This window comes from Rissa tridactyla, chromosome 8, assembly GCF_028500815.1.
Source record: "Rissa tridactyla isolate bRisTri1 chromosome 8, bRisTri1.patW.cur.20221130, whole genome shotgun sequence".
Taxonomy (NCBI): Eukaryota; Metazoa; Chordata; class Aves; order Charadriiformes; family Laridae; genus Rissa; species Rissa tridactyla.
Window position 1 is genome coordinate 40590457 of NC_071473.1, and position 26023 is coordinate 40616479.

General features: G+C 36.8%; 1 protein-coding gene across 9 annotated transcripts in view; it reads right to left on the bottom strand.

Moving 5' to 3' along the window:
- The window catches only part of ADGRL2 (adhesion G protein-coupled receptor L2), a 181246-nt gene that overhangs the window by 6413 nt on the left and 148810 nt on the right, over positions 1–26023 (bottom strand). For 3 of the 9 annotated variants that reach the window (XM_054213318.1, XM_054213317.1, XM_054213320.1), the window contains 10 exons: positions 24434–24556; positions 23960–24165; positions 22709–22882; positions 21431–21640; positions 20217–20437; positions 18796–18862; positions 10735–10826; positions 8682–8850; positions 4910–5038; positions 4403–4499 (listed from right to left, as the gene is read on the bottom strand). In XM_054213318.1, coding sequence (XP_054069293.1) covers positions 4403–4499; positions 4910–5038; positions 8682–8850; positions 10735–10826; positions 18796–18862; positions 20217–20437; positions 21431–21640; positions 22709–22882; positions 23960–24165; positions 24434–24556 — 1488 coding nt within the window. Of the gene's footprint in view, positions 1–1210; positions 1293–1517; positions 1647–4402; positions 4500–4909; positions 5039–8681; positions 8851–10734; positions 10827–18795; positions 18863–20216; positions 20438–21430; positions 21641–22708; positions 22883–23959; positions 24166–24433; positions 24557–26023 lie in introns of those variants that run through there. The other 6 variants (XM_054213321.1, XM_054213325.1, XM_054213326.1 and 3 more) reach the window with 5 other exon arrangements.

Genomic DNA, 26023 nt, shown 5'->3' on the forward strand with positions numbered 1-26023 from the left:
TGATGAGGGTTGTTTGAAAGGTCTCTTTAAGCTTTGATTAAACAACTTTGTAGTTTTGCAATTTCATATATGTTCCAAGATTTTTCTTGCAATGGATTTAGCTGCACAGAACATATGGCATTTATAAAAGTAGACAACACATGGACCACATGCTGGGATTCATTTCCCTCATGAAAGTGATTTAATTCTATAATTTTAATTCTCTTTTCTTCTGCTAAACAGATACCAAAATATATCTGATAATCCAAAATGAGTTTTCTATGATATACTGCAGAGTTAAGAATGCTAGAATATATTCAAATTGGTTTGATGAGGCAAATTTTGTTGCCCACAATCAGGTAATTCATTTGAAATCTTTCCATAGCCTGTAGCAAGATTACCGTGGGAATGTAAAAATGTAAGTAAATTGTTGAGCATTTCTGCTTGACACTGCTTCGGTTTTAAACAGCAAATTATTTCAGCATTGTGTAACTTCTGTTACCAATAGGGTTTGCTACAGACCTCATGTTGTTTCCCAAAAAGCAGTATGCAAGTACTTTTTGAATGTGGAAACATTTCATTTGCAAATTGTGAACCACTTGCCCGCTGAGTCTACTTCATGACCGCTAGTTATGTTTTAATTGTGCCCATTAAAAATCATGCTGAAAAAATTTACATTTGATAGGCAAAGTTAAGTTTTACTCCCATACTTGTCTCTCTGTAGGTTGCTAGAGGAAAGCATAAGGAAAGTAAGAAAACAAGAGAATGAAAATAGAAACTACAGTTCAGTTAAAAAGGAAACTTGAAATAAAAACTGGAAACAAGGTTTTATGAGCTCTTTATCAAGGATTTATCATTCCAGTTATGCTAAAGTGATCATATGACTCATCAAACAGTAACTGCTAGATATTTACTGATGAATTGCACCGCAGTTAAGAAAAGCAACTAGATAACGTAACAACAAAATGTTCAGTAAGTGATGACACCGTTTATTCCTACAGAACTAAACTGTTCTAACTGTTAATCTCACGATTTTCCTACAGGAAAATGATCTACCATAAAGCTGCACTATACTATAGTTTAGATCCGTTTGACGCTGGATACAATTTTCTACACCGGGGTATCCAAAGGTGTCAAGATGCCTTGCGCTGCTTTAGTATCTAATCTGTTCCGTAAGCAGGTTTTTCTCAGCAAGCTTTAGAGTCAACCTTATATTGCATAGACATGATACCTCTAAGTGATATATATCTTGAAGATGGGCTCTCGGACCATGTGGTGTCAGTCCTGTAATAGTATATTAAGATTTATGCCACCTGTGTTAAAAACATGGATAATTATTGGTAAATACTGTTATGGCAAAGGCATTACTATAATATAGTGCAGTTTTACAAGCTGACATTGGCAATACTGTATTTCTCAAACTGACAGAAATTCAGAATGTACGGCTAGGGTATTGCAACTTGAGTTTCTATCTAGGGAAAAGAAGGCATTTGGAGCGAGCCAAGAAAAGCGGTTTTATTCAGGAAGTATAAGCACACCTGGTGAGTTAAACACAGGAGCTGAAGGGGCATTACATACAACTGTTTCAGCGAGCAATGTGTTATAGGGGTTGTTAGTGCCGTGTGGTCGAAGAAGAGGGTTTGTTAGTAGGTAATTGCCAGTCATTCCTAAAGCAAAAGAAACAGAAAAAAATGTCAGTTCTTTAATTTTAGGCTGACAGTTTCAATAAAGAATATTTTTTATTCATCACGAATCATGTAGGACTTGTCAAATGTAATTCAGCTGAAAATTTCTGAATGTATTTGAGCTATGTATTTGAAATGGGAGTAGGAAAATACAGTTAGATTCCAGTAATTCACAGGTGCTGTCCAAATCCCCAAAGTAAACATCTGGTGAGAGTGACATTTACTAATGTATACAAAATCACTGTTACACAAGAATAGCAATTAAATGTGTAGAGATCAAGGTACTACATAAAGCTATTATAACTTTAGAAATGATCGTATGGAACGCTTCTGTCCAGAATTGAGAGAACTGAATTTCTCAAATTGAAAGGTATTGAAAAATCTCTTATGACAGGATCAGAGCTGTTATTCACTTTATTAAAAACACAGGGATAATGGAAGGGAATTGCTGTTTTCAAACAGACAGTGGATGACAAACCGCAAGAAGCATATCTTAGTATATGTAAAAGTATGCATGCTGAGGGGAAAGCAAAATATTTGCTCTAAGAAATCAGAGCGTTCACATTTTCTCCCGGGACATTCATGCTGCAAATTTATCTGCCAGGTTTTAAAAAAGAATTCCTCGAACGACAATTTTTCTTTAAACAATCAGTTTACAAACAATGTAAGATGGAACAAAATACTACATGAACAGATATTTTTTTTAAACCCATTTTACATGTTAATGCAACACCATTTAAACAGCTCTCGGAATAATTAGAAAAAAAGCCCAGCATATTTTGAGAAATTATTAAAAAGTCAATCTCTGAATTCTAGCTACTAGAAGAAAACTGAGTTGGAACAGTGACAAAAAAAACCCACACAAAATGCTGTGATTCAAAATTAACTTTAAACATTTCATTAAGGTAAAATTCCACTTTCTTTTCTACTGCATTGCACAGCAACATATCAGGAGCAGTGTATTACAGACCCAGGGACAACGAAAGAGCCAGCTATATTTTTACAGTACGGGTATTTTTATTTGGTGATGAAACGATAGTTTATATTTCAAACGTTAATGCTTTTGTACTACCACAGGTACTTGGTAGCAGAAATGAAAGGAAAATTCTAAGATTCAGAGAAGTATTGCCTGATTATGCTACTCTTATTTGAGAGTTCGCATCAGTGAACAACTAAAAAGACCTTATCATAAGTTTTTTCAGTTGCAATTTACTTATTACTAGAAATACTAACTGAAATATGTTTTGCTTGGAGGCGCTTTTTTTTGTATACTATATTTAATCTTGGTTAGAATTATTACCTGTAATTTATAGTTAAGAGATTTTTTTTTATTCAATCCAAAATTTTTTGCCACATTTAAAAGCTTGTTTTTTTATTTTAAAGGAAAAATGACACTGGCCATTACTTATGAAACTACCCTTATACATATTATCACCGAGATAGTGACAATATTATAACAGAATAAAGATGATAAAAATTTTTCTAATCATGCCAGAACATCTCTGGTGACTTGAGACTGGAGCTCCAGAACAGGGAGAAGCTTCCAAGACCTGTGTTCAACTCTGAATTAACTGACTGTGCAGCATGGTTAGGGCAAACCTCAGGAGTCGGAGACACCAAATTAGGGTGAAATCCCAGACTTTTATCTATAGCATATTTACAAGACTTTAAGAAGACGCTGGAAGGGAATGTACTTCTTTCTTGATCATGAAAAATATACATTTTCTACTTAGGAGAAGTTAATTTTGATTTTGCCAGAGGAACATTCAAGATTCAGATGGAGGAAGCCGTGAGACACACAGGTCTTATCTAGAATCATGCTTTCTGAAATCTTTTCTTTTGCGGAACATCACACCTCTTACTTCCAAAATAAATGTGAGCTACCAAATCTTGAAAAAAAACAAGGGAAGAAAATTTGCTAGTTACGGTTGATGAGGGCTTTACAGCAGCCCTGACAGTGGTGAATTTTCTGTTTGAAACTTTCAGAGTTGATCAGGAACTGGTCACAATGAGACCACGTGTTCTCCTAGGGATGTGGGTGGAAGAGCAGGCTTTTAACTTGGCTTGCGCAGAGCAGCCTTCCCTCCATTGCTAGCTCGCACTGCCTTAAAAAAACATAGCGGGAAGGAGAGAAAGGAAGGCACGTTCTGTCTCGGTTAATACCCCTGCCTTCTAACTGGACGTGAGAATGAGGTTACAGATTTCAAAGTCTATTTGAGATGAGAAATTTGGAGTTTTGGCTTCTCTGTGCCTGAAAATCTGGATTCTATCCCATGTGACAGATACGATGCTCTTTGAAATAGAAAAGATAAATGATTTACAGACATCTTTTGCATAGAAATGATATCAATTAGATTTCACTGGGAAAATTTCTGCACCTAAAAATCATAGTCAAATATGCATTAAAATGTTACTGCACTCATATTTCTCTTTCATATTTAACCTATAAAGGTTAGGAAAGATTTAAAATTATGATCTTGCTTTTAAGTTAAATTATCGATGAAACTTATTTAAATACATTGCCACGAATGGAGGAATTAAACTTCTATATCAGGGGGCCAGTTGAGGGAACATGGTTTTAAAATGTGCTGGTGGATGACTTTAAAACTCTGCTTTTAAAGGATATTTGTTCCAGAATTTTTTTTTCCAAACATTTTTTTCAATTCTTCTGTGTTAAATGATATAAAATCTGTATAAAATTTAAGGCTTCTAAAACGGAAATGTTCCCAGTGACTGACCTTGATTAAGTGTTGAAGTGCTGTTGATGTCACCTGAGATAAAAGACGATTCAGATTGTTTTCTCACAGTGTCATTCCACATCCTCCTTATACGACTCTGTTAACATAAAGCAATGAGACAGAAGTTACAAAAAGATTTTTTCCTACTTATGTGCTATTACGTAGAATATTTGTGTTTATTTTGGCCTGAAGTAAGCCATTCTTCTACCATGGAGTGAAACTCCTTCTTTTGTTATTAAAAATCTAATTTATTAAATTTCATTTAGATGAAACATAGTGGTATAAACCTTCCTATAAAACAGACCCTAATTGCAAGAAAAATAAGGTGTTTGCATTAGACCAAAGTAAAAGGAAATGTTTAAAAAGAATAAATTCTACTATGCAGAAGCATGAATTTGCCATCTAAATGATAATCCTGAGAAGACAATTAGTGCTTCTGATTGGAACATGTCAGTAGGCTTTTTATAAATAAGGTTAATTAAAAGATGCTGTCAAAATCTTTGTTACCTGAGTGCCAGAGGAATAGCGAGCACTAGTTCTTGTTGTTGATGCCTTCACTGAACTGTGGGGACTCTCCGTTGGTAGTCCACCACAGCAGTAGGAATGTCGGAAGCATTTGCCATATTCCTTACGTACCTATGGAAGGGGGGAAAATTACTTCGCACAAGAAATAGTGTCAAATATCTCTGCTAGCAAAAAGACGTGAACTTTTGGTTGAAACTACTCACACACTTTTCAAGCAAATAGATAATTCTTGTCTATTGCATTGTTAGCCATTAGCAAAATCAGATATTTTTCCCTACTCAGTGGCAGCATTATCAGCTATCCAGGATTTTTGAACAAATTATTTCCAAGGTATACACGTGTTTCATTTAGATGTGAGTGAATAATCATTATGGAGTTATTTATGGGATTATTTTTATTTTGTCTTCATATTGTAGATGAATATAGTTAAGTTTGCCTGAACTGAATGCTGGCTGAAAATAGTCCTTTTTATATGAGTTTTTGGTGCAGAAACCATAGAAAGCCTATCTTCCCATCTTAGCACACAAGAAGGGCTGAGGTAACTAGCCTTCGGGCTGCTGGGTACTGCCCATTAAGTTATCCCTTCCAAGAAAGTATGCAAAACCTACAATGACTATAAAAGCATTTTTATATAAAGCCACATCTGCTTCGGGATTGTACAAAGCTCACAAAGGCCCCTGCCCTGCTCCAGGCAGAGCGCCAGCTATGCTGGTGGAGGCACCGTCAGTGTTTCAAAGTTAAATTTTGAACAATAAAGGCTGGGAAACGAAGCATTTTTCACTTTTAGGACCGAAAAAAAAAAATCCTCGTTACTGCCTTTGCTGAACCTAGAAATCTGAGCACACCTATGCGTACAAGAATTTTGTCTGACACACCAACAAATCTAATTAATGATTCCAATATTTGGCCTGCATTTATTCACCTTCTGTTTCTAGTGACCTACTAGAAACTTTAGTTTTGTGGTTTATGTGTGTTAACACTTGCCATGAAAGTGATCAGCATTAATTTACAGAGCAGTTAATTCTCTCATATTCGGTGACTACTACACTAACTACTACTTTCAGATAACGGAAGAGCCCATACACATCTCAGCAACATGACAGCATCAATGAAAGGACACAGTGGATAAAATCTTTAAAGATGTGTAAGTCTAAATTCGTCAATCTTCCACCAGATACTTGGGAATCTAAGCGTCACTTCTACATCAACAGGACTCGTGAATTTCTGGAAAAGTGGAATTTCAGCTAATCTGGAAATTCTGCTTAATGGGTATGTAAAAAGGAAAGAGGGGAAAATGCAAGAACGTAATATGTGGATTTACATATACCATGTGCTGTTTTCAGTATTACAAGGATTTTACTCACGGAATACATACTGTGATGTTTCTATAAATTCCAAGGTTGAAAAAAATTTGAATAGCTGGTGCCTTAACTTCAAGCTAGGGAGAGTAACTCATCTTTTTATAAAAGTATTTGGTACGTATTTTAAGTGAATCCCTATCTATATCAGCAAAATGATAAAAAATAGAAAAGTGAAAACAGAAATGCATGGACATAGAATTATAATCTTTAACTCTGTAGTCTGAAAAACATAAGTCTATATATATCATCACTAGATGGTATAACACCTAAGAAAATACATTCCTGAACACTAATGGATATTAAATGCTCTGAACCACTACAGAGTAGAGACAATAGCAATCAAAGCTGTATTTTTACCCAAATACCACCCTCCAGGGCTGGTTTTGCCTAATGCCTATATTGCAGTGAATGTACATTATCTGTCAGTACTGCGCATTCCACTGTCATTATTTCTAAATTATAGCTTGTTGGAAACTGATGGAAGCAACAGCACTATCATCCTGTCAGAACTGGAAACATAATAGTTTTCACTTTCACAATTCTATTTCTCTGGTCAATTTAGTGACCAACTAGTAATAACAGACTAAAAAGACTACATTAGCTATGCAGACAGAGGATAGGATGATATCCAGTCAAAGGCATTGAAACTTAAAAATCTTAAATGGCAGCTTTAACATTCTTTCAGGTATAAATCTTATTGCTCTAGGTTATGCTTCTTCACACTTGACTGGTATTTTAATACTGCTTTTTGCTGACTCCACTTAATATAAAAACAATGCACAGCTGTAAAAAGAAATAAAAGAGGAATCTGGTTTTGATTTTCAAGTCCAATACAAGTGGCAGAGAAGGCAACATTATATGAAACCCTAATCTAGAATTTATCTGCATTTTGAGAATGTTTGCATTTTCTTCCCTGTCTTCTTAGGCTCAATCCCCTCTCTTAAGTGTGCTTTTGTTCTCTCAAAATGAGAGCAGCACCGTGTTCATCTGGATAAAATTCTTTCTGTCTACCAGATCTTTTTCTAAAACATGGCTGAACGCCATTGTCTACACCAAATTTAGAGATGCTGATACTGTTAGAGCTGGTACAGTTGAGAACATACAAGAACGGGCTTTTTGTACTTACACAGCAACGCTTTATCCAATGATCTCAAACCATTTTATAAGTATCAGTTAATTATGTCTCTGGTGAGCTAATTATAATGGGAGTTAATAATTGCTAGGTCTCCAGCCTAAAACTGGTAAAAATATTTAGAATCTAAATATTGCAAATTGGGTATTTGCAAATGCAGGATGTATTGCATTTTATGCTAAGTTTTTTTGGGTGGGATTTTTTGACATTATCCCTTCCTTTCAACTCTCGTTTACTTTCATTTGCTACATCTTCTGACACAGGCTATGAGCTTTTTAGTTTTGTCCTTCTCTAAAGCACCTCTAAGGTGTCCTGGGAAGCAACCTCCACCCACAGCCCAGGGAAGAGAAGGGGTGCAGGGAACCCAAAGAGAATCCCACCCAGATACGCCCTTCACTTCCTCCTCTCCTGTTTGCTCCTCTCTCCCATGCTCCTCTCCTCAGCAGATCTGCTCCTTCTGGACCCCTCTGCTCCCGTCAGGCAAAGGGGAGCGCAACTAATTTAGCACATCCCTCTCGTGAGGGAAGGCTCGTGCCAGGGGATTCAACTTTTTCCAGTTAAGAGCACGGAGCTGTTGGATTGCTGAGGGAGCCAAACACTTGAAAGAAAGTAGTCATGCTGGCATCTTTGGAAAACTCTCCCCATTAGCAGTTGTCTAGCATTAATGACTACTTTTTGCTAAGGTGTGACAAAGTTCATAATAAAATTAATTTTCAGATCTCACTTTATTTTGTAATGAACGGGCACTCATAGTGCAATCCCTGCCTGTCACCCCTAGCTTTATGTGGCAGCTTAATGGCATCTCAGGAGAGGTCCTCTGCCTTGATCTGGGAAAGAGAGAGCTTCCAGGCTGAGATGGGCTGATATTGTAAATGATCCTTTCTTTGCAGTGCTGCAGCAGAGGCACAATTTGTTTCATGTGCACATAAAGGACTTTTGGCTGTAAGTCCAGACTAGTACGTACCACATTACCAATGTTAAACAGTATATTTTCTATAGTCATTTTCTTCCCACAGCCTCAAAACTTTTCAAGACCAGGTTGGAAAAGCTGCATCCATTTTAAAACTGCCCAGGCCACAGAGCAGTTACGACTCCCACAAGCACACAGAGCAAGAATTGCTTTTGAAGCCTAGTCCTCTCCTCAAACTACTTCAAAATACTCCAGTTGTTGACATTGCTAATTTTTTCTCTGTTTTTCAAGAAATATATGTGGTATTTTCAAGGAGTTAGGGAACACACCTCTGTGTTTTCAGTAACTTACTTTCTTTTGAAGGGCACAATGAAAGATGAAAATAAACATTCCTTGGAAAGCATTAAATACTGTGAAGAGATAGGTCATCACGACAGTCCCCTCATTGATAAACAGCAGGCCAAATGACCATGTTAGGCCAAGGAGACACAGGAGAGCAAATGCACCCAGGACCCACGATCTGTAAAAGAAAATTAATTTTAGTAACATCACTTACAAGAATGCATATCTCCAAATCCAATATTAACATTTCAGTTCCTGCAGTTGACTTTTACTAGGTTCATATTCAAATGTAAAAATTCCTTGGGTTTAACCTTTTATCTATTCAAGAAAGAACAATTCCATTTGGTACTCTTAGTCTCCAGTGAAAACAGCAAGAGTAGATATGACCTTTTTCTTTCTCAAGAACTGCACAGGATGTCAAAACTATTTTGAAATACAGAAGTATAGTGCAAGCCCCAGCTACTCCATTGCTTTATCTGCTTTTACAAAAAGAGATTGATAAATCTGGCTTAGCCACTAATCACACCATAGATTTTAAACAGTGGTGCTGCCATATGACACCAAATAATGTAACACAAATGCACAAAGGTTAAACAGCAGATTAAAAGCCTAGAGCCCAAATCTTTAATGCTCCGATAAACTCAGCTAAACTGAAGCTAGATGATCTAACTTCCGCATGAAGAATCCCTGCTGAAATGTGACAAAAATATGGATATTGCTCTACAGAATAGTCTAAAAAAATTTCCATCATGAATAGGTTAAGGAAAAGGAATTGTAGAGAACGGCACAGAATGAAAGGGAAAGGGAATTTAGTCAGTGAATTCCACATCTAACTAATGATCTTACTTGATAAATGGCTTATTATCTTCATAGCTAGAAAGCATTATAAGCAGAAAAGAGAAACAAAATTATTAGACAGAATTGAAACAGAAATTAATAAGAGCATTTTTAATTGTCTATAAAAATTAGTCAAAATTAGGAAATTCAAAATGCAGAGGCAAGCAATTTAAAATTATAAAGGCATATAATAGTTAAAAATTCTTTAGCAAATCAGGTATCTCAAAACTAGTTAATTAAAATTAAGGGAAATCCACAATATTGACCGAGTTTGTAAAGTTAAAAATCATGCTAGAAATTTGTTAATGTAGGGTTCTATCTTACCCAGGTAAGTCCGTATTATAGTAGCCATCACAAACACGGTAATTACTGGTGTGGATGAGAAGACAGAAAGAGGAAAAGGAAGAAAAGAGAGAGATGCTAAAGATTAGCTCTCTCTCTCATCATGCAACATGCAATGAAGCTGATACTGACCTATCTAGAACATCTACTTCACAACGTTAGCCTTACTGAAAATCTCCCTTTGCCATTTTCAACATTCAAAGCAAATCTGTAAGACCCTTTCACATCCAACCCTCAGTGTTAGAAAGTTGCACCATCCCTTCAGTGTTGATAACAAAAACCTTCAGTACAACGTAAAGCTATTCAGAATACAGTAAAAGACTATCTAAAGAAGCAAGAGCTGCCAAAGCCTTGTCAATTAGATAACACTTACATTACTCTGCAACAGGGATACTGCAGTACAGCACCATGATAAAGTAAACATTTGTTAAATTAGCATGAAAACAGCAGATAATCTTCAAGTTAACAATAATAATAGAGTCAATTCTCTTGAGAGAACAGGATTACGAGTAGAAACTGCTCAGAATCCCTAAATCAAAAAGTCATTTAACAAAACAAACTTAATATAATCATATCAGCCATGCAAACAGGAACATCATTTTTGAACTGCATTTTAAATGCAAATGAAATTACTACAGTGCTGTGGCATTTCCGTGAAACAGTTTCTTGGCACTAGTTCCAGGCTGAAATTATCTAATTTTGACCGGCGTTTGTGACATTACAGCAACAATGTGACGAAAGCAGGATTGGCTCTGTTTGCTTCTAATTGACATCTGCAGTTGCTGGGAGACAATGGCATGTGCTCCTAATGGAGAGTAGCTTTCAATCAGTTCAGCAATCAGAAAATAATCATAGTTCTCATACTTGAACACAAAGCACTTACTTAATGTTTTCCAACCTGCTAGAGTCTGGTTTCAAAGTGTTTGAGTGCTTCACCATTTTGCACAATGTGATCACCAGGAAGATAAGATTCAGCTGTCAAAACAGATAAGAATGAAATTAAACTACTTGAAATAATAGGTTGAATAATGATGATGTTAGAGACTAAACAAAAACCCCGTAGTTTACTTTCAAGTATGTAGCGAAACTGGGTAACCATATCAGGCAGTCTGTAAAAAGTGATTGCAAATAAGGATGACAGGGGAAAAAAATGTGAGAAGTCCTTGTTTCACTTAATTTTCCAAATTCACCTCATCATCATGAACCACCATTCTTAGCTCATGTCCAACATTTGCCATTGTCAGTCTAGTTCTGTCTTCCAGCATGTTGTGCTCGGCCCCTGTTCACCTTCGCCTGTCACCTCTGGCTCTTGCCCCATCTGACTGACTTCTTCCGAGGACTATGGTTACCCCGTTACTGTACTATACTAGTTATCTTTTTGTCACCCCATCCTGCTCCTGGAATGTACTTCGCCTTTGCTGGTTTCTCCCCTTCTTTGTTTTTATTCCCTTTTGTTCTCACAAATCCCACTGGGGTCTTGAAAACAGATTAAATGTAACTGAAGAAAAAGCAAGAGAAAAAGAAAAAGAAACACAAAGACGTAGCAAATTCATCAAACTTCACAGTGCCGTAGACATGTGCTGGTGCTGCACCCTCCCACTGCCCTCCTTCCCTTTGTAGTCTGGATTCTGTCGAAGCGAGACTGCATGCCACTTGAAGGAAAGGACTATGCTGTCTTATTCTTGTTGTGTCATTCATATAGGTAACACCCAGGAAGATACTGAAGGTAATTTTTTATAGTTTTCCTATTGTGAAACAGAATCATAGGTATCAAAGATACTAGGTGCCTGTCTCCTATCTATTTCAAAGCATGTGAAGAGCATAGGTAAGCCAAATACAAGGATGCCTGTAGAATACAGGTTGAAAAGCGGTATACAGTTAACTTGAGTAATTAGTACGTACTGTCCTGTATCACGCAGACAAATCAAATAAAATCATATGTTTAAAACCAGTAAGAGATATGTCCTTTCAGGGAAAAGACATCCATCTTTATCTACTAGTACAATGGTCCACAAGAAATGACTGAACCGATAGGTAAGAGAAGATGGGAGAATACGCTTGGACATCCTTACAACACGTGTATTAGATAGATTATAAACCCATTCTTACAATCTTCTGTATACATCTGCACTGGTTACTGATGGAGAATGATCAAGCCAGCCTCTCATTTTGGGGATCCTTTGCTTTGAAACAGCATCAAAATCCTCACAATTTTTGTAACACTGGGGATACCAGTTCATACCAGATGTGTTCCTATAGCTGTGCCACAATGATCAGAAATGTCACTCAAACCCTAATATAGAGCAGGTCTTAACAATCTAGAAAAGAGGAGTATTTTAAAGGCTCTGATCAGAATCTGTTAACAAAGACACGCATTATAGAAATAATTCCTGCTGCTAAGAGCAATCAAGTTATCACTGCTGCTGCTGTCTCAAAATCAGGATGGACAATATGAACTATAATGCAGTTCTCAACACCAGAACAGTGCTTGGCAGCTTTTGACCTCATCAGGCGCGATTCAAACATCTTTACAGTTGTATCTTGAGATTAATACAAAAAGTGTATCTGATACAAGTAACAAAAATAAGCTTTTATAATTTATTTCTGTGTTTCAAGAACTGACAGAAAATACTTGACCTTTAAGTGGAGGTATGTACATGGTGTAGGTTAAGCATGATTTCCATTGCTGCAAAATGTAACAGAAGTGTCAATATCTCATGACCCTGCTGATTACCTTTTATGATTCTTATAGGTAATAACTAACCAGTTGAGAAACACTTCATTATATCATTGTTATCATTTTATTCTTCTTATCTAGGCTTCCACTGTACTGTGTAAATTCCTTGGGTGAGAAAACAAGTTGCTTCTCTCCCTGGCCTCTACGCCAGACAGAGGATGTGGGCTCTGTGTGTGACCTGACCCTCAGATCCATGCCTTTGCAGGCAGACTTTCTTCTTCTGTACTTGAAAAAGCTTCTTGCACATTTTGGTAGCTGACATAACATGTACTTCTCCAGCCTGCTTAAAAAAATGTAACTTCCAATTTACTTCTTCTGAAAACAAACAGATTAAGAGCTAAGAGACATGCCTCATGCCAATCCGAACATGTAAATCAACTTTGGCTGCAACCTATGCAACCGGGAGCGCACAATCCAGTTCAGAACAGTATTTACAGCACAGCTGGAAGCTAATCCTTGCCTAAGTAGCTACCCTGGAGTATCCTGTATTGTACAAGCAACATCATTCTTGGATCAAAAACTCATAGACATGCCTTAGCCCATAAATGACTGCCTTATGAAATGAGAGTTTTTTATCCTCTGATTCTTTGTACGACTGAAGTGTGGGCTTGGCATACGAAAAACAAGAGCTTGTATTTACATACAGAGGGTCCTTCGGTGACATGCAAGCAGACACGGCCCTAATCCAGAGCCTGAGCCAAGCTCCAGCGTATTACGCAGGTTTTATGTAGATACTCAGCTCTGTCTGTATACATGTCCTTCATGGACTAGGGAATAACTGCATATAGCAGTTTCTTAATAGACACTTCAATTCTAATTTAGTTACAGAATCCCAAAAGCAGCCCACAGAAATAACAATGCTGTATCACAGTAGCTGGAAAAGTCCTTCCAAGAAAAAAAGTGAAAAAAAGAAAAATATTGTACTTTGAAGACAAAGTAACTATGGCAACAGAGCATACGATACTTGCTTCTCCATCACTGTGAAATACTGAATAGTTTTCAGTTTCAGCAGTCAAAAGACCATGGTTTGCCACTTGTTCAAACATGCTGGCATCTCTGTTACACATTGTATCATTATCAAAAGCCTATTTTGCCCGCTTAAAAATACTGTAACCAACAGCTTTCTATAGATTCGCTTTTGGCTCCCTCACTGCTCTTCCTCTAGAAACTGATTGTTTTGGAGGAACTCGTGAGTTAAAGACTTTTGGGCATCCTGCCATTTTATTGCACAAGACACTAAGCAGTGAGGGAAGGGAACTTGTTGGAGAATAATTGCTTTTAGAAGGAATGTCTGAATTACTCTTCTTGTTGAGGAATACGTGAGGGAAGAAGAAAACACATGTAGTGCTTCTGCATTTATTTGTACCAACTTTGTGTAAGGAAAGCTTTTTCAGCCCCAGCAACCTGGTCCGACCTCAGAGCTGAGCCTGTTTGGGGCAGGAGGTTGGATGACAGATCTCCTGAAGGCCCTTCCAACCTCAACTGTTTCATGACTGTGTGAGGACTGAACTGCTACTCAGCTAAGCAAATGAATCTGTAAATGTTTTCCAAACTTGACAGATGGTCTGAGTAGGACTCCTTTCTTTAAGAAGAATGTTCACCACAAACACGCAGTACTCTGGGGTCACCTAAAGACCCACATGAATGGCAAGATGGGCTTTTGAAAGCAAACTTGTAAAGGAAAAAATGGGCCTCTCACGACAACTTTCTCATCACTTCATATACCATCCAGGGCTAGTGACTGCTGGGCCCCATCCTGACCGCTGGGCTGCATCCACCCCAGATGAACCAAAATCTGCACCTGAACCGCTCTCCTTCAATTACAATAAAAAATATAAATACATTGTGTAAACACACACACAGCCACAGTGTATACATTTCAGTTGCGAAATTATACCCTTTGTAAAGTCAGCAGAATATCTTTCATGCTGCACTTCTGAAAATCAGACCAGCACCCTTTTGAAGGCTAAAAATAAGAATTTCAAAGTCTGGTCAGGCATCAGATTCGGATTTGAAGAGTGATACCAAGAGTGACAAGACACACAGCTACAGTAGGTGAAGCTATAATGTGAGATCTCTTAAAACATTAGCTCATAAGAATAAGTAAAAAAATGGACTGAGAGTATTTTGTTAATGTTTATACTAGGTTTTTGCTGTAATTTCTAAAATATATTACCCACTATAAAAGAACGGATACTGGATTACATAGAGAACTAGCTTAATCTGTACTCTGATTTTAGAAATGTATGTAATAGTGAAAAAATAATTAGAGCACTTTTAAAATACCACTTCTTACTTATCTCTAAATATGACAAGTATAATTGGATAGAACGGAGCGAAAGACAGACAATTAGATATATATTAAAAAATGAAAAGTAATTACTTTAAAATATAAAGTTTGAAGATTTTTTATGGTAATAATCAAATGCAGCACCCTGGATGATCATGCTTCTTTCACAGCCAACACACAGAAGGCCATTTCTGGTTTGGAAATCAGAAGGTACTGGACATGAAAAATGGTATAAGTAGGAATTTTGTCTTTCTGGCACCTGAAACCTATGTAATTTTGAGAGAGGGAGTGTCTTCAAGTCAAATTAATTTTTTTTAAAGTGTATGCAATAACCTGCACAGAAGACTAATGTATTGGAATTAATTGCAGGTACGATGAATAAGTAGCCAAATAAAGCTAGATAAATTTCTCCCTGTGAGCAATAGATAAATACCATTTATCAACTGTCTGCTTTAGAAAGATATATGTGTATTATTTACATGCATAAGCTTACAACTACAGTTCATTTTCATATGTGGAGCTAGATTATGTGTGCATCTATATGTATACATCCACTGACCTTGGCGAAGTAATGCCTCAACCCGAGTGAAAAAAAGAAACTATCTTTCCTATGTTAACGATACAGGACATCCTAGGAATTTTTGCTTAGCCTAACACATTGGCTCCATCTGTGAGGAGCAAACTCCAGTGATTTTGGCTGAATTAAAGTCAAACCAACGTCACCCATTCCTTGGATAGGAATGAATATGGATCTACATAGAAGTCAAAATACTCAGGCTATTCTGACCACAGATTACAGGAGTGCACTGTTTGTTTTACAGCCATCAACCTGCTCAATTGAATCACATCTGCCTGAGCTTAGCAGCTTAAAATTCATTCCACACAGCCTGCAGTGCTGACATGGATATGATAAGACAGAAGAACAGAAACACCACTCTGAAGTAACCTAGCTGAACTGCACATGTTCTGACCCTTTTTGAACTCCCCGGAGCTTTTGTTACCTGGCAAATGCAGCTCTAAAACTGCTCTTGTATCTCCAGATCTTTGCTCTTAGCCATGCAGAAGCCTATTTCTCTCTGGGACTGGCAGCGAGAGAGGTGCTCTCTGAAGAAGGCTTCTAAATGAGTGTGCACGCTGAACTCTTACTGAACTGAATTAATTATTAAAGATGCAGATGGAGCTGTCCAAATGATAAGAACAGCTCCTGACGTATCATGATCCAAGCTTTCATTAAACCATTTCAGGCATACTAATGGTTTCCCACCGCTCATTACTTACATGCTCTTTTCTCATAGATATAATAACCCTGGTGCCTAAAGGCATGACAGGCTATGGAAATAGCGAAGTTGAAAGTTCCTCAGAAGACGTACTAAGGAACTTCACACTTCCCCCCTATGATTCATTTTGTGCAAACCTGTATATACAGACACAAGTGCAAGTGCTTATAAACTCAGAGAAAAATTTGTAAATCAAAGTAGTAAGCGATATTGTCAAAAAAGTTTATGTGCATTGACAGTACTATTAAACTAAGAATCATAAAAATGATTTGATGAACGTGTTAAAAAGCCTACCAAGGTGAAATTTTCACATGTTACTAAGTAAACTACTCTACAAATATGGCTCTTCTTCAGTTACACTGCACGTGACATATTATTTTTCAGCCATTACACTTCTCACACTTCTTCCTCCAGTCTCTCTTGCTTTCTCAGTTGGGACGATTAGAGGGCAAAGCAATTGCTAGAGAAGAATTACTCCCAGGAACTGTGCTGTGATTGCTACCTGCTGTTTCATATTTTTGAAGTTGGGAATACTACTCCCAAAGGCCTTTTGCGTCTCAGCCTAAATGATTTGCTGGAGGATAATAATGTCATGGCCAGTAAATAATAGTGAACTATGTCTGTACATGGTCAATATGATTAAATGTCCTTCACCTCTATTCTCACTCTGACCTGGTTATGAGGAAGTGAAAAAGCCGCCAGCAATGCCCAAAGCTTCCCATGTGAAATGTTATTTTAAAGCAAGGGAGAGAAATAGAGGTGACTTAGCAAAATACTCCCAGTAACAATAAAATAAAAAGCCAGACACAAAAAGCAAAATTATCACCACACAATCAGACTTCAGGTAAGTGAACTATTGTGGCACGGAACTTATAACAATTTTCTAGTAATGATTACAGCAACTGCAAGAAACAACTCTGTGTTGAAAAATATTGTCTACCATATTGAAAATACTAAATACATCTTTCAGTTGTAATTGTAGGTTTAATGAAAAAAGAATCCCTATCGTCCTGTGACTTGATTTAATTTAAATGTATTTAGAATAAAATCTGTACGATTATTATGGTTTATACTTAAATCTTATAAACACTGTAATTTTTCTAATTCAACCTGTACACACGCTTGAGTTTTGGCATCTATGTCTATTTCTTTGAAAATATGCCAATAAAGTCAAACAATTTCTATACGGCACAACTATTTTTTCTTAAGTGACTGCTCGATTGAAAGTTTTTGATATAAACAGAGAGTAAAACCAACCTAAATATACAGAAGATTATTTCAATATTGAAGATACACAGAAGGAACAAAGTGGCTACAAAAGACTGGCCAGGTACATTTTTTATAGAAAGTTCCATAATCAAAATATCAGTTTATTTTTACATGGAGAAGTAATGTAAACTACAAGCTACAAAAAGTGTTGAAAGAGTACATCTGGCATATAGATCTATAGAAGTCGGAAACTTCAAAATTATGCCTGATTATGCCTGATGCACGTGCTTTAGGCTCCAAAAATAATAATGACAAAATATAATTCCTGAATTTGGGAAGTCAAGGGAACCGAACTTCTGTTAACATTTCACGTCTCTACTGCTGTATAAAGGCAGGAGAATGGGCAACTATTTAGACTTCCAAAAGCATGAAAGCAAATTAATTCATCCTTCCAAACTATCAGCAGTTATGAGAAAAGCTTTCTATGTACATAGGCCACATCCCCAGCACCAGACTTCTAGAATATTTCCCACGCATAGCCAGGCTTTGAAGATACTGAACTAGCAGAGAAAACCAAGGTGAGCCAAAATGCACATCTTGCATTTACTTTCCTTCCAAATTCCTATCTTGTGCGGTGTTGGTATTATTAGCCTGTAATAACAGGGAGATGGTTTTGCCCTGGGTTGGCAGATGACTATGCGCTTTTTACCTGAAAGTGCTCAGAGAATGGATAATTGATGTATGAACACAATATTAAATCTTAAATAGACAACGGGGCACACAGCTGTGGGTGTACAGATCGGTGTGCATGCACACGACGACTTTACTCAACTGATTGCAAGAACGTGTACGTGCTTTCTACTGCTTACACAATATTCTATTATATATACTGAAACAGATGAACTTGTACATCTGACATATACTACATGTAGCATAAATAAACACAGTAGTAGTCATGGAAAAATATGCATATGCAAATACACATACAAATACTCTGTAAGTGTAATGGAATATAAGATTTACTTCATTATCCAATACGTTAGAACACTCTTTTGAGATAATTACCAGTTAAATTCTGGAATGTGTACAACAATGACTCAATTGAAAGCAATAATAATGGTTCCTTTAAAAAAACCCTGTGTTTAGTACTTCACTGATTTTTCATATGACTACACATGTCAATACGACCTTCAGAGTTCAAGCCATTAGGAAAAAATGGCTATGCCACCACAGCTTTGACAATTAATCATTTGGTCAGCACTCTTTAAAAGATTTCTAAACATTTATATAACCATTGGTCACATTACAAATTGTTTATAAGCATTTTCATGAAATATCTTGTGAATAAGGACGGTATTGACTGATGTTATTCAATCTTTTTAACTTTGCTGTGAGGCAACGTAAAAGGAAAAGAAAAAACCAAGTTCTTACCAGAATAATGAAGGTAACAGGTCCAATGAAACTCCAGATAAAATAGTTATCTACATGGAGCCAGCAACTATCATGGAAAAAAGAGAATGAAAAGTGAACAATTGCATTAGCACCTCAGTTCAATAAATTGAAAGTGCAAAAAAACTTTTTAAGGTAACATTTTGTCAGTAACAATGATAAACATTGCACAGTACCACTTAGTCCATGGTCAATTTTTCCTAACCTGAAACTCTTCTGATGAGTCCTGTTCAATAAAACTATTGAGCTTGAAAACACACCATCAGGAACAGCTAACATATAAGAAGGAACAAAACCAGTCAAAAGATTTGGTCACAGGTGCTATCATGGACTAACGAATCTAACAGCAGTAAGTATTTTTCAAAGGTTTTCCTGTAATTCCATGTAATCTTCAAAATGTGCTTTTAAGCACATTTTGCACATATACAAAGTGCAATATACATTAAGCATGTATATTGCTTATGCATATATACAAAATGCATATACATTAAGCACATATACAAAGTCCTTACTCCTGAGGAATACAAGACATAAAACGTTCAGAAGCCATGTTTTGCTGAAAAACAATATGGTATAAATAAAATGCCCCAACTGGGAGTTGAACAGTAGAGAAAGAATATGTGTGATACCAGACTAAATTACGTGTAAACCTATTAGGGCTGACTTCACTTAGCGATTCGTTTTTCATACAGCCCAGTTCCCTGCTGAATTGCTCTTATTTGTCTTTCATCAGTAGCAAAATCAAGCAGCTTCCTTGTAGTCAACAGTATCTTCCCATTCTGTAACTAATTTCATCAAAGGACAAAGTAAACACTATTGGAAGGCAAATTCATGCCTCTGGCAACTCAAATCCTCAGAAATGTTTTCTGTCTACCTTCTGTCACTTTCTGTATGTATCTGTATTTTTGTAAATAAAAGGCAGTGGCTAATTTTAATCCTGCTCTACCCGCCTGATAAAATATTATCAAAGTGAAACATATGGCTTGGAATATTGTACTGTCATAATTCAGGACGAGAGTTAGCTAGAGGGGCAGTTGGAACAAAGAGATCTAATGAAGCATTAGCTTAAAACTGGGCGGTTAGGCCTGTCAGATACTTTAAGTTGAGAATTTTTACTTAATATACATTTGAGGCCAAAAAGTTATTTACTTTTTCAATTTGTTTCAGGTCAATCTTTTGTGTTAAAAGAAAGACCATAATTTAGAATCGGTCTCTCTAGAGTACAAATCCTCTGAACCTAGAGAATTACAAAAGACTTGATTGTAATTTGTGCACAGCGTTGCCATTCTCTTACCAATAAAGCTTTCAGATGGTATTTTAGTCTGTCAGGGACCCTCTGACAGCTAATAGGCTTTAAAAAATTATTCACTTGAAAAACACTCAGGTCACTTGCAATTACTTACGCTTTCTCTGTTCCGTAGCTCTTATAGTCAATAGCTGCTGAGACACCAACTACTGTAGCGGGGAAGAGGTAGCCAGCAACATAATAGTACTTCTTCCTAGAATATTCACTTTCAAATACTTCTACTAACATTAGATAAAGCTGCACTCCTTCTAGACACATCCAGGCAAAGGCTGCCAGGAAGAAAAAGTGTAAGAGACCTGCGAATATTGGACATGCAATCTGCAAAGAAAAAGAAAGGTGAAAATATAAACCACAAATTCTTCACATCGTTACACCTCTAATTAAACACTGTGTAACAGAACAGCATATACTTTCACCACAGACCTTTCACAAACGCAAGAGCATTTTTCCTACCTGAAAACATACACGGAACATTTTCAAATGCTAAGGTGTTCATAGTAGCTGCAGAAAGTAAATTCATCTCAGCAGTATGAATGAAGATAAGGAAATTGTGCCCTCACCCCCAGTCTTCAATTATAGACTGGACTTTCCAATTTTATAAGCAAGTCTTTAATTTTGAAACTCATATGGTCTTAGGGCTTACAGTTTTGATAATCTGAGGCATGAACAGTTGGTTCTAGATGCATAATGTAATACTGCTTATTTAAAATTATAACACAGCCATCATGCCATTTTCATCTGCTGTAATTTGGAAGTTTCCACTGTTGTAACAGAAATCAACCTGAATTATCTCCCTTTTGGCTGAATTCTGGATTAAACTCTACCGAATTATTAGATTTCAACCCAATGAATCGCTTCTGAATGACAGAACTCAAAAACCTGCATGAATGTGCAGTGTAAAAAATGAGTAAATATATAAATAAGGCTCTGTACTAATATATATACGAAAAAGTAATCAATAGCTGTTGAGACATATGAATACACAGAGAGAAGATATATATGTTCCTAGTACGTCATCATTTAATTTCATCTCCTTTCAAAAGTTTAAGCCACCTGCTTCGTTAATAGCTGATGTTTCTCAACTGAAAATGAAAAACATTACTGTAAGTGGGAAATTAAGGCCACGGTGATATTTTTGATGGATGTAAATACTATTTATGAACATGTCTACTTTGTTTTCACATTGAGCTTTTATTTCAGCCTTGCTGTGTCAGAATGCTGAAAGCTTGGCAGTGTTGTCATGTTTTAATTCAAATCCATTTCAAACAGTCACTTCAGAGAACAAGATCAGTACACACAGAGAAAACTTACCTTGTACTCTGTCTTATCGATGCCTATTAGGAAAATGAACTCAGCAATGAATAGGTTGATACAAAGGTTCTTGTGAATAGTGTTACGATCACTTTGCAGGCCACGGAAAAAACAGAATGTGAAGATGCAGATGGCCAGGCAAACAAGAGAGATGACAATTCCCACCCAGGTGATGACAGTGAGGAGCAATTCGTGCACTCCATCTTTGTACTAGAAATAACCAAGAATGGAGAAAATTAATATGACTCTTTATGAGTATAAACAAAAACCTATTTTCACAGGTAGCATCCAGAAAAGTTACTTGTTCAGTACATGAGATGGGCAAAATGTACTCGGTAATTTCTCAGTCTCAGGTCAGCTTCCAAAAAGAGCCAGATTAGGGTAAGTGCAAGACGAGCAGGTCTGAGAGAAAAATGTGACTACTTTAGCCAGATCGGATAGCTTTTCTTTTGACTCTTATGACTCGCTGTAAACTTGTCAGACAAGACCAAGTAGAGAAACGTAACATTTTGAAAGTTTCACTAGGCTCTGATGCAAACAAAGAGGAGAGATTTCCCTGGGTCCTCCCATAAGAGTACGTGTTCTTTCCTACAGACCTGCGACTCCGCAGCAGAGAAGAAAGCAATAATTTACACACCAATTAGGACAAAATGCAGAACGTGTTATGTGTGGAATTCCATCTTTAATCTCATGTTTAGCTAAAGAAGGCTCCTTGCTTCAGTTGCGACAGAATCACCTTTGTCATCTTGGTTATCTTTTCAGCGACCTTTCCAAATATAAATCGTTTATGAAAAGTCAAACTTCCTTGCAAATATTGCATGCTCCGGGCCCCCTGACATCCAATAAATGTTTTAATTAGACAACAAAATTTCAAAGCATGAAGAGGCATTAAACAACCAGTACGGAAGCTCCTTGACCTTCCTGCTCTAAGGAGAGCTGGCACTTGTACGTCCAGGGAACAGTCGGCACAGCTGCCCCTACAGATACTCTCCAGCTGTACTGAGGGGAAGTCTGCAAAATGGCTCTAAGGGTGCTCAGTAACTTTAAAAAATGACCTGAAGAAAACTCTTGTCCTTCCTTGTTTTTCTTTCCTGTTATTTTGCTTGTAACTTTATGGGTGAGGAAGAAAAGTGCTACAGAAAGCAAATTGCTTTGGGAAGAGTGGGTAGAAGCTATAAATACTCAAGAAACTTCAGCAATTTTGGATGTTGCTAAAAATCTAAAGCTAAATCTTTAAAAGTTTGTTCCCTGCCGATGGCTAGAAACATCATTACCTACCACAATTTCACGATGAGCCATAAGAATTGCGAAGTTGGTTAGGTGACTGCAAGCACACGTGGTATGGGTTTTATTTGTGTCAACCAGTTTGCACCCTTGAGTTGACCAGTATCCCATCATAGTCCTCTCTGAGTAGTTCCAGAAGGAACAATTTGCATTGAAATAATTGTCAGGCTGCGAGATAAAAGGATAACATAAAATGAGGATTTTGCACACTAAGATGGCAATAACAATTGTTTAATATGTGTAAAGGGTAATTTAGATTAAACTTTGCATGTTTCGGACAATAAAGTTTTTCATCAGCAAAATTGTGGACTATGTAATACAAGGAAGACACCTAGTTTAAAAGGGACTTTATAGTCCGAAACACTCTAAAGTGTAGTCTCAATTACTGTAGACTCAATTTTAAACAATTACAACTTGCATCTTACGATTTTATGCACTGATGGTACATTATAGCCATTTTTGCTTTCTGCCAAATTAGGACTGTGAATTTATTCTGAAGATATTTCTCCCGTAATTGAGAATTTGAAAATATGATCTTTTTCCTTTGATTCTCACTTTGGTCAGGCCAAAGTCATGTGAACAGACACCAGGAAACGCCTATCTATTTTGATGAAAAACAATCAAAACAGATTTTAAAAAAGAGGCAAAATGAGAGGAAAATCCAGCCATATTTTCTCTACCATGGTAGTGATTATTTACTTTCCCCATATGAGATGTGAAAACAAAAAGGACCAAACATCAAAACAGAAAGAACCAAACTAACCAACAAATAAATTACCATGAAGAAAGTATACACAAATTGAAAGCATAACAAACCAAGATAAAACACTTTATTCTTTACTGAATAATTGCATTTAAACCATTTGTTTAGGCTTCCAGAACTTGGTTCAAAATTACTGTTAAAAGTTAAAGTGTCATTAAAACTTGCTACATCAGACCATCAAGAATCTTTAAGTGTTATTTTCCACCCTGCTACTAAGGTAAGAGTTAATTTTCAGTTAGAAACAAATTAGTCATTTACATTTTCATGTTGATTACTGAATTAGCTTTCATTAAGAATACACTTAAGTTCTAATAATCACTGAACCAGGCTCATTTAATTTTATGTTCATAGACTTAACTAAGCTTGTGTCTCTGACCTAGTCCAACATATAAAATTCAAATGGAAAAAAGGTTATTTTTCTGCATTGCTTTTCTCTCTTGCTGATTTTATGACCTTCCCATTAATTCATTAGCATAACTCACATCAATGTGTTCCAGCGTAAAATGCACAGGATCAGTCAGGTACACCCGGCTGGACTCCTTGTTGATAGAGGCTGCAATGACGTGGGAGTTGACTGCGATCGTGCTATTTCGCCCAGCAAAGTCGCTGCCCAGCTTTATGGTTGCATTTTCAGTACTGAGAAAACGGCCCAAACTTTTGTAAATGATGAAAACCAGTTTTGCTAATCCTACAAAAGAAAAAAATCCCATCGTCATGCCACAGAGGTCTACACAAAGGGAGCAACCTGTACTCCAATGAACTGACAATAAAGTATCAGCAAACGGAGAGGCATTTTCAGGCTATCGATTTGAAGAAAAAGTCCCAGGTACCCACGATCTTTGAGAAAAAGCCATGGAGCAGTTTTGTTATGTTTTGTTTTGGTATTTTAACTAGGGGAGGCAATGTAGGTTTTATAAAAGTTAATGGAGTTTCAGTGCTCCATGCCCAAGACTCACCGTTCCTGCTGTTCTGTTTCACAGTGCTTGCAGAGAGCTGAATCGAGTTGCCTCCTTTACTGCCCTGAGGAAATTTCAAGTCCTGCACTTGGCCCTCAGTAATGAGCACTGCAACATCCAAAACTAAGCAGACCAGAGGGGAAAAAAAAAAAAAGAAAAAAGGTAAAAAAGGAGAATGTAGAGAAAGTCTCTTGGTCACATTACAGTATGCCAGATAACAGTATTTCCCCCCATTCTATTTAGTTTTTTCACACTGCTGTCCTCATTTACCACTGTAAGACAAATCTGTACCTGCATGTTTCGAGCACACAGAGTTAGTTTCTTTAACTAAACCTACCGAACACTACTAAAACGACAGCACTTTAGTAGAGGTAACATGACATCAAACCTTGTTTTAATTTGTGCCCCCAAAATATCCACTTAAAAATACATGCTGCAGAGAAATATTAATTTTGAAGCTCCTAATGTCTATGCAGTATCCTCTGCTAACAGATTTAGAACTTTTAAGTATCAATTTAGATATAAAGAGTTTTTAAAACAGTGAGCAAATGAACGCCTAAGTATACTTATGCCATGTATTTAGCTAAATCAGTATTTGTAGCTAAAAAAAAATTCTATTTTTTTTTCCTAAATCTAATTCTGTATAAAGATTTATACGAAACCATTTTATTGCTTCTGCTAAAAAATATTTAAATTGAAAACTTAGATGCCACTCAGCCTTACTTAAGTTTTAATTTTATAACACATTGTATATTGGAAAGCTTCCATGGGATTACCATCGAAGGCTGGATCCCCTTGCATATGTAAAATCTGCATTATATTAAACTGGTCTAACTACAGGACTAAACTATAGATGGACTAAAGGTATGAAATTAGGGAACGATTTCTGTTCCTCCAAGCCACACATAGATATGTGCGCTGGGACTTCAGGCTTGCATAGCATCAGTAATGTGGTAGTAACTATGACTTGAAGTCAGCTTATCTCAAGAAGTGATGTTCAGACGGTCCACTGAGCTCCATGGAACTCATGTTCATCCTGCTCATGTACATCCTGAGAGAGATTTCTGTGATTCTATCCACATTCCTTCAGAAACAACTGGTGCAGTTACTTTGATAATGGACTGTAACACCTTTCCCCATCTTTTCCCAGTATCTTCCTACTCAAACTGAAAACTACAAGGAATTGTCTTCTACAGCTACACACATGCACAGATCGGAAGATGGAAAGTCTCATTTCTGCAGTCTCCATCTCGGTACCCCTCAAATTAGCAGACTTTCAGCTTCCTTGTACCTCTCTGAGACTAGATTCATCTCTGTAATACGATGAAGGAATTATTTTATGCATAGCAATGGTTTTTGCTTTAACACATCCCATGTACCAATATTTGCACATCTCCAAACCCCTTCATTTCTCTGTCACCACTTAAATTTCAAATTATGCTCCAACTATCTTCAGCTATTTTGCAGTCTCTGGAGCATAGCTATTCTGCATTATGGGAGACGTAGTTCACTGAACACACTTTTACCTGAAGGCAGTCATGTTTAATATAAACATTTGGCCCATGTTCTGAGCACCTAAAATATTTAACT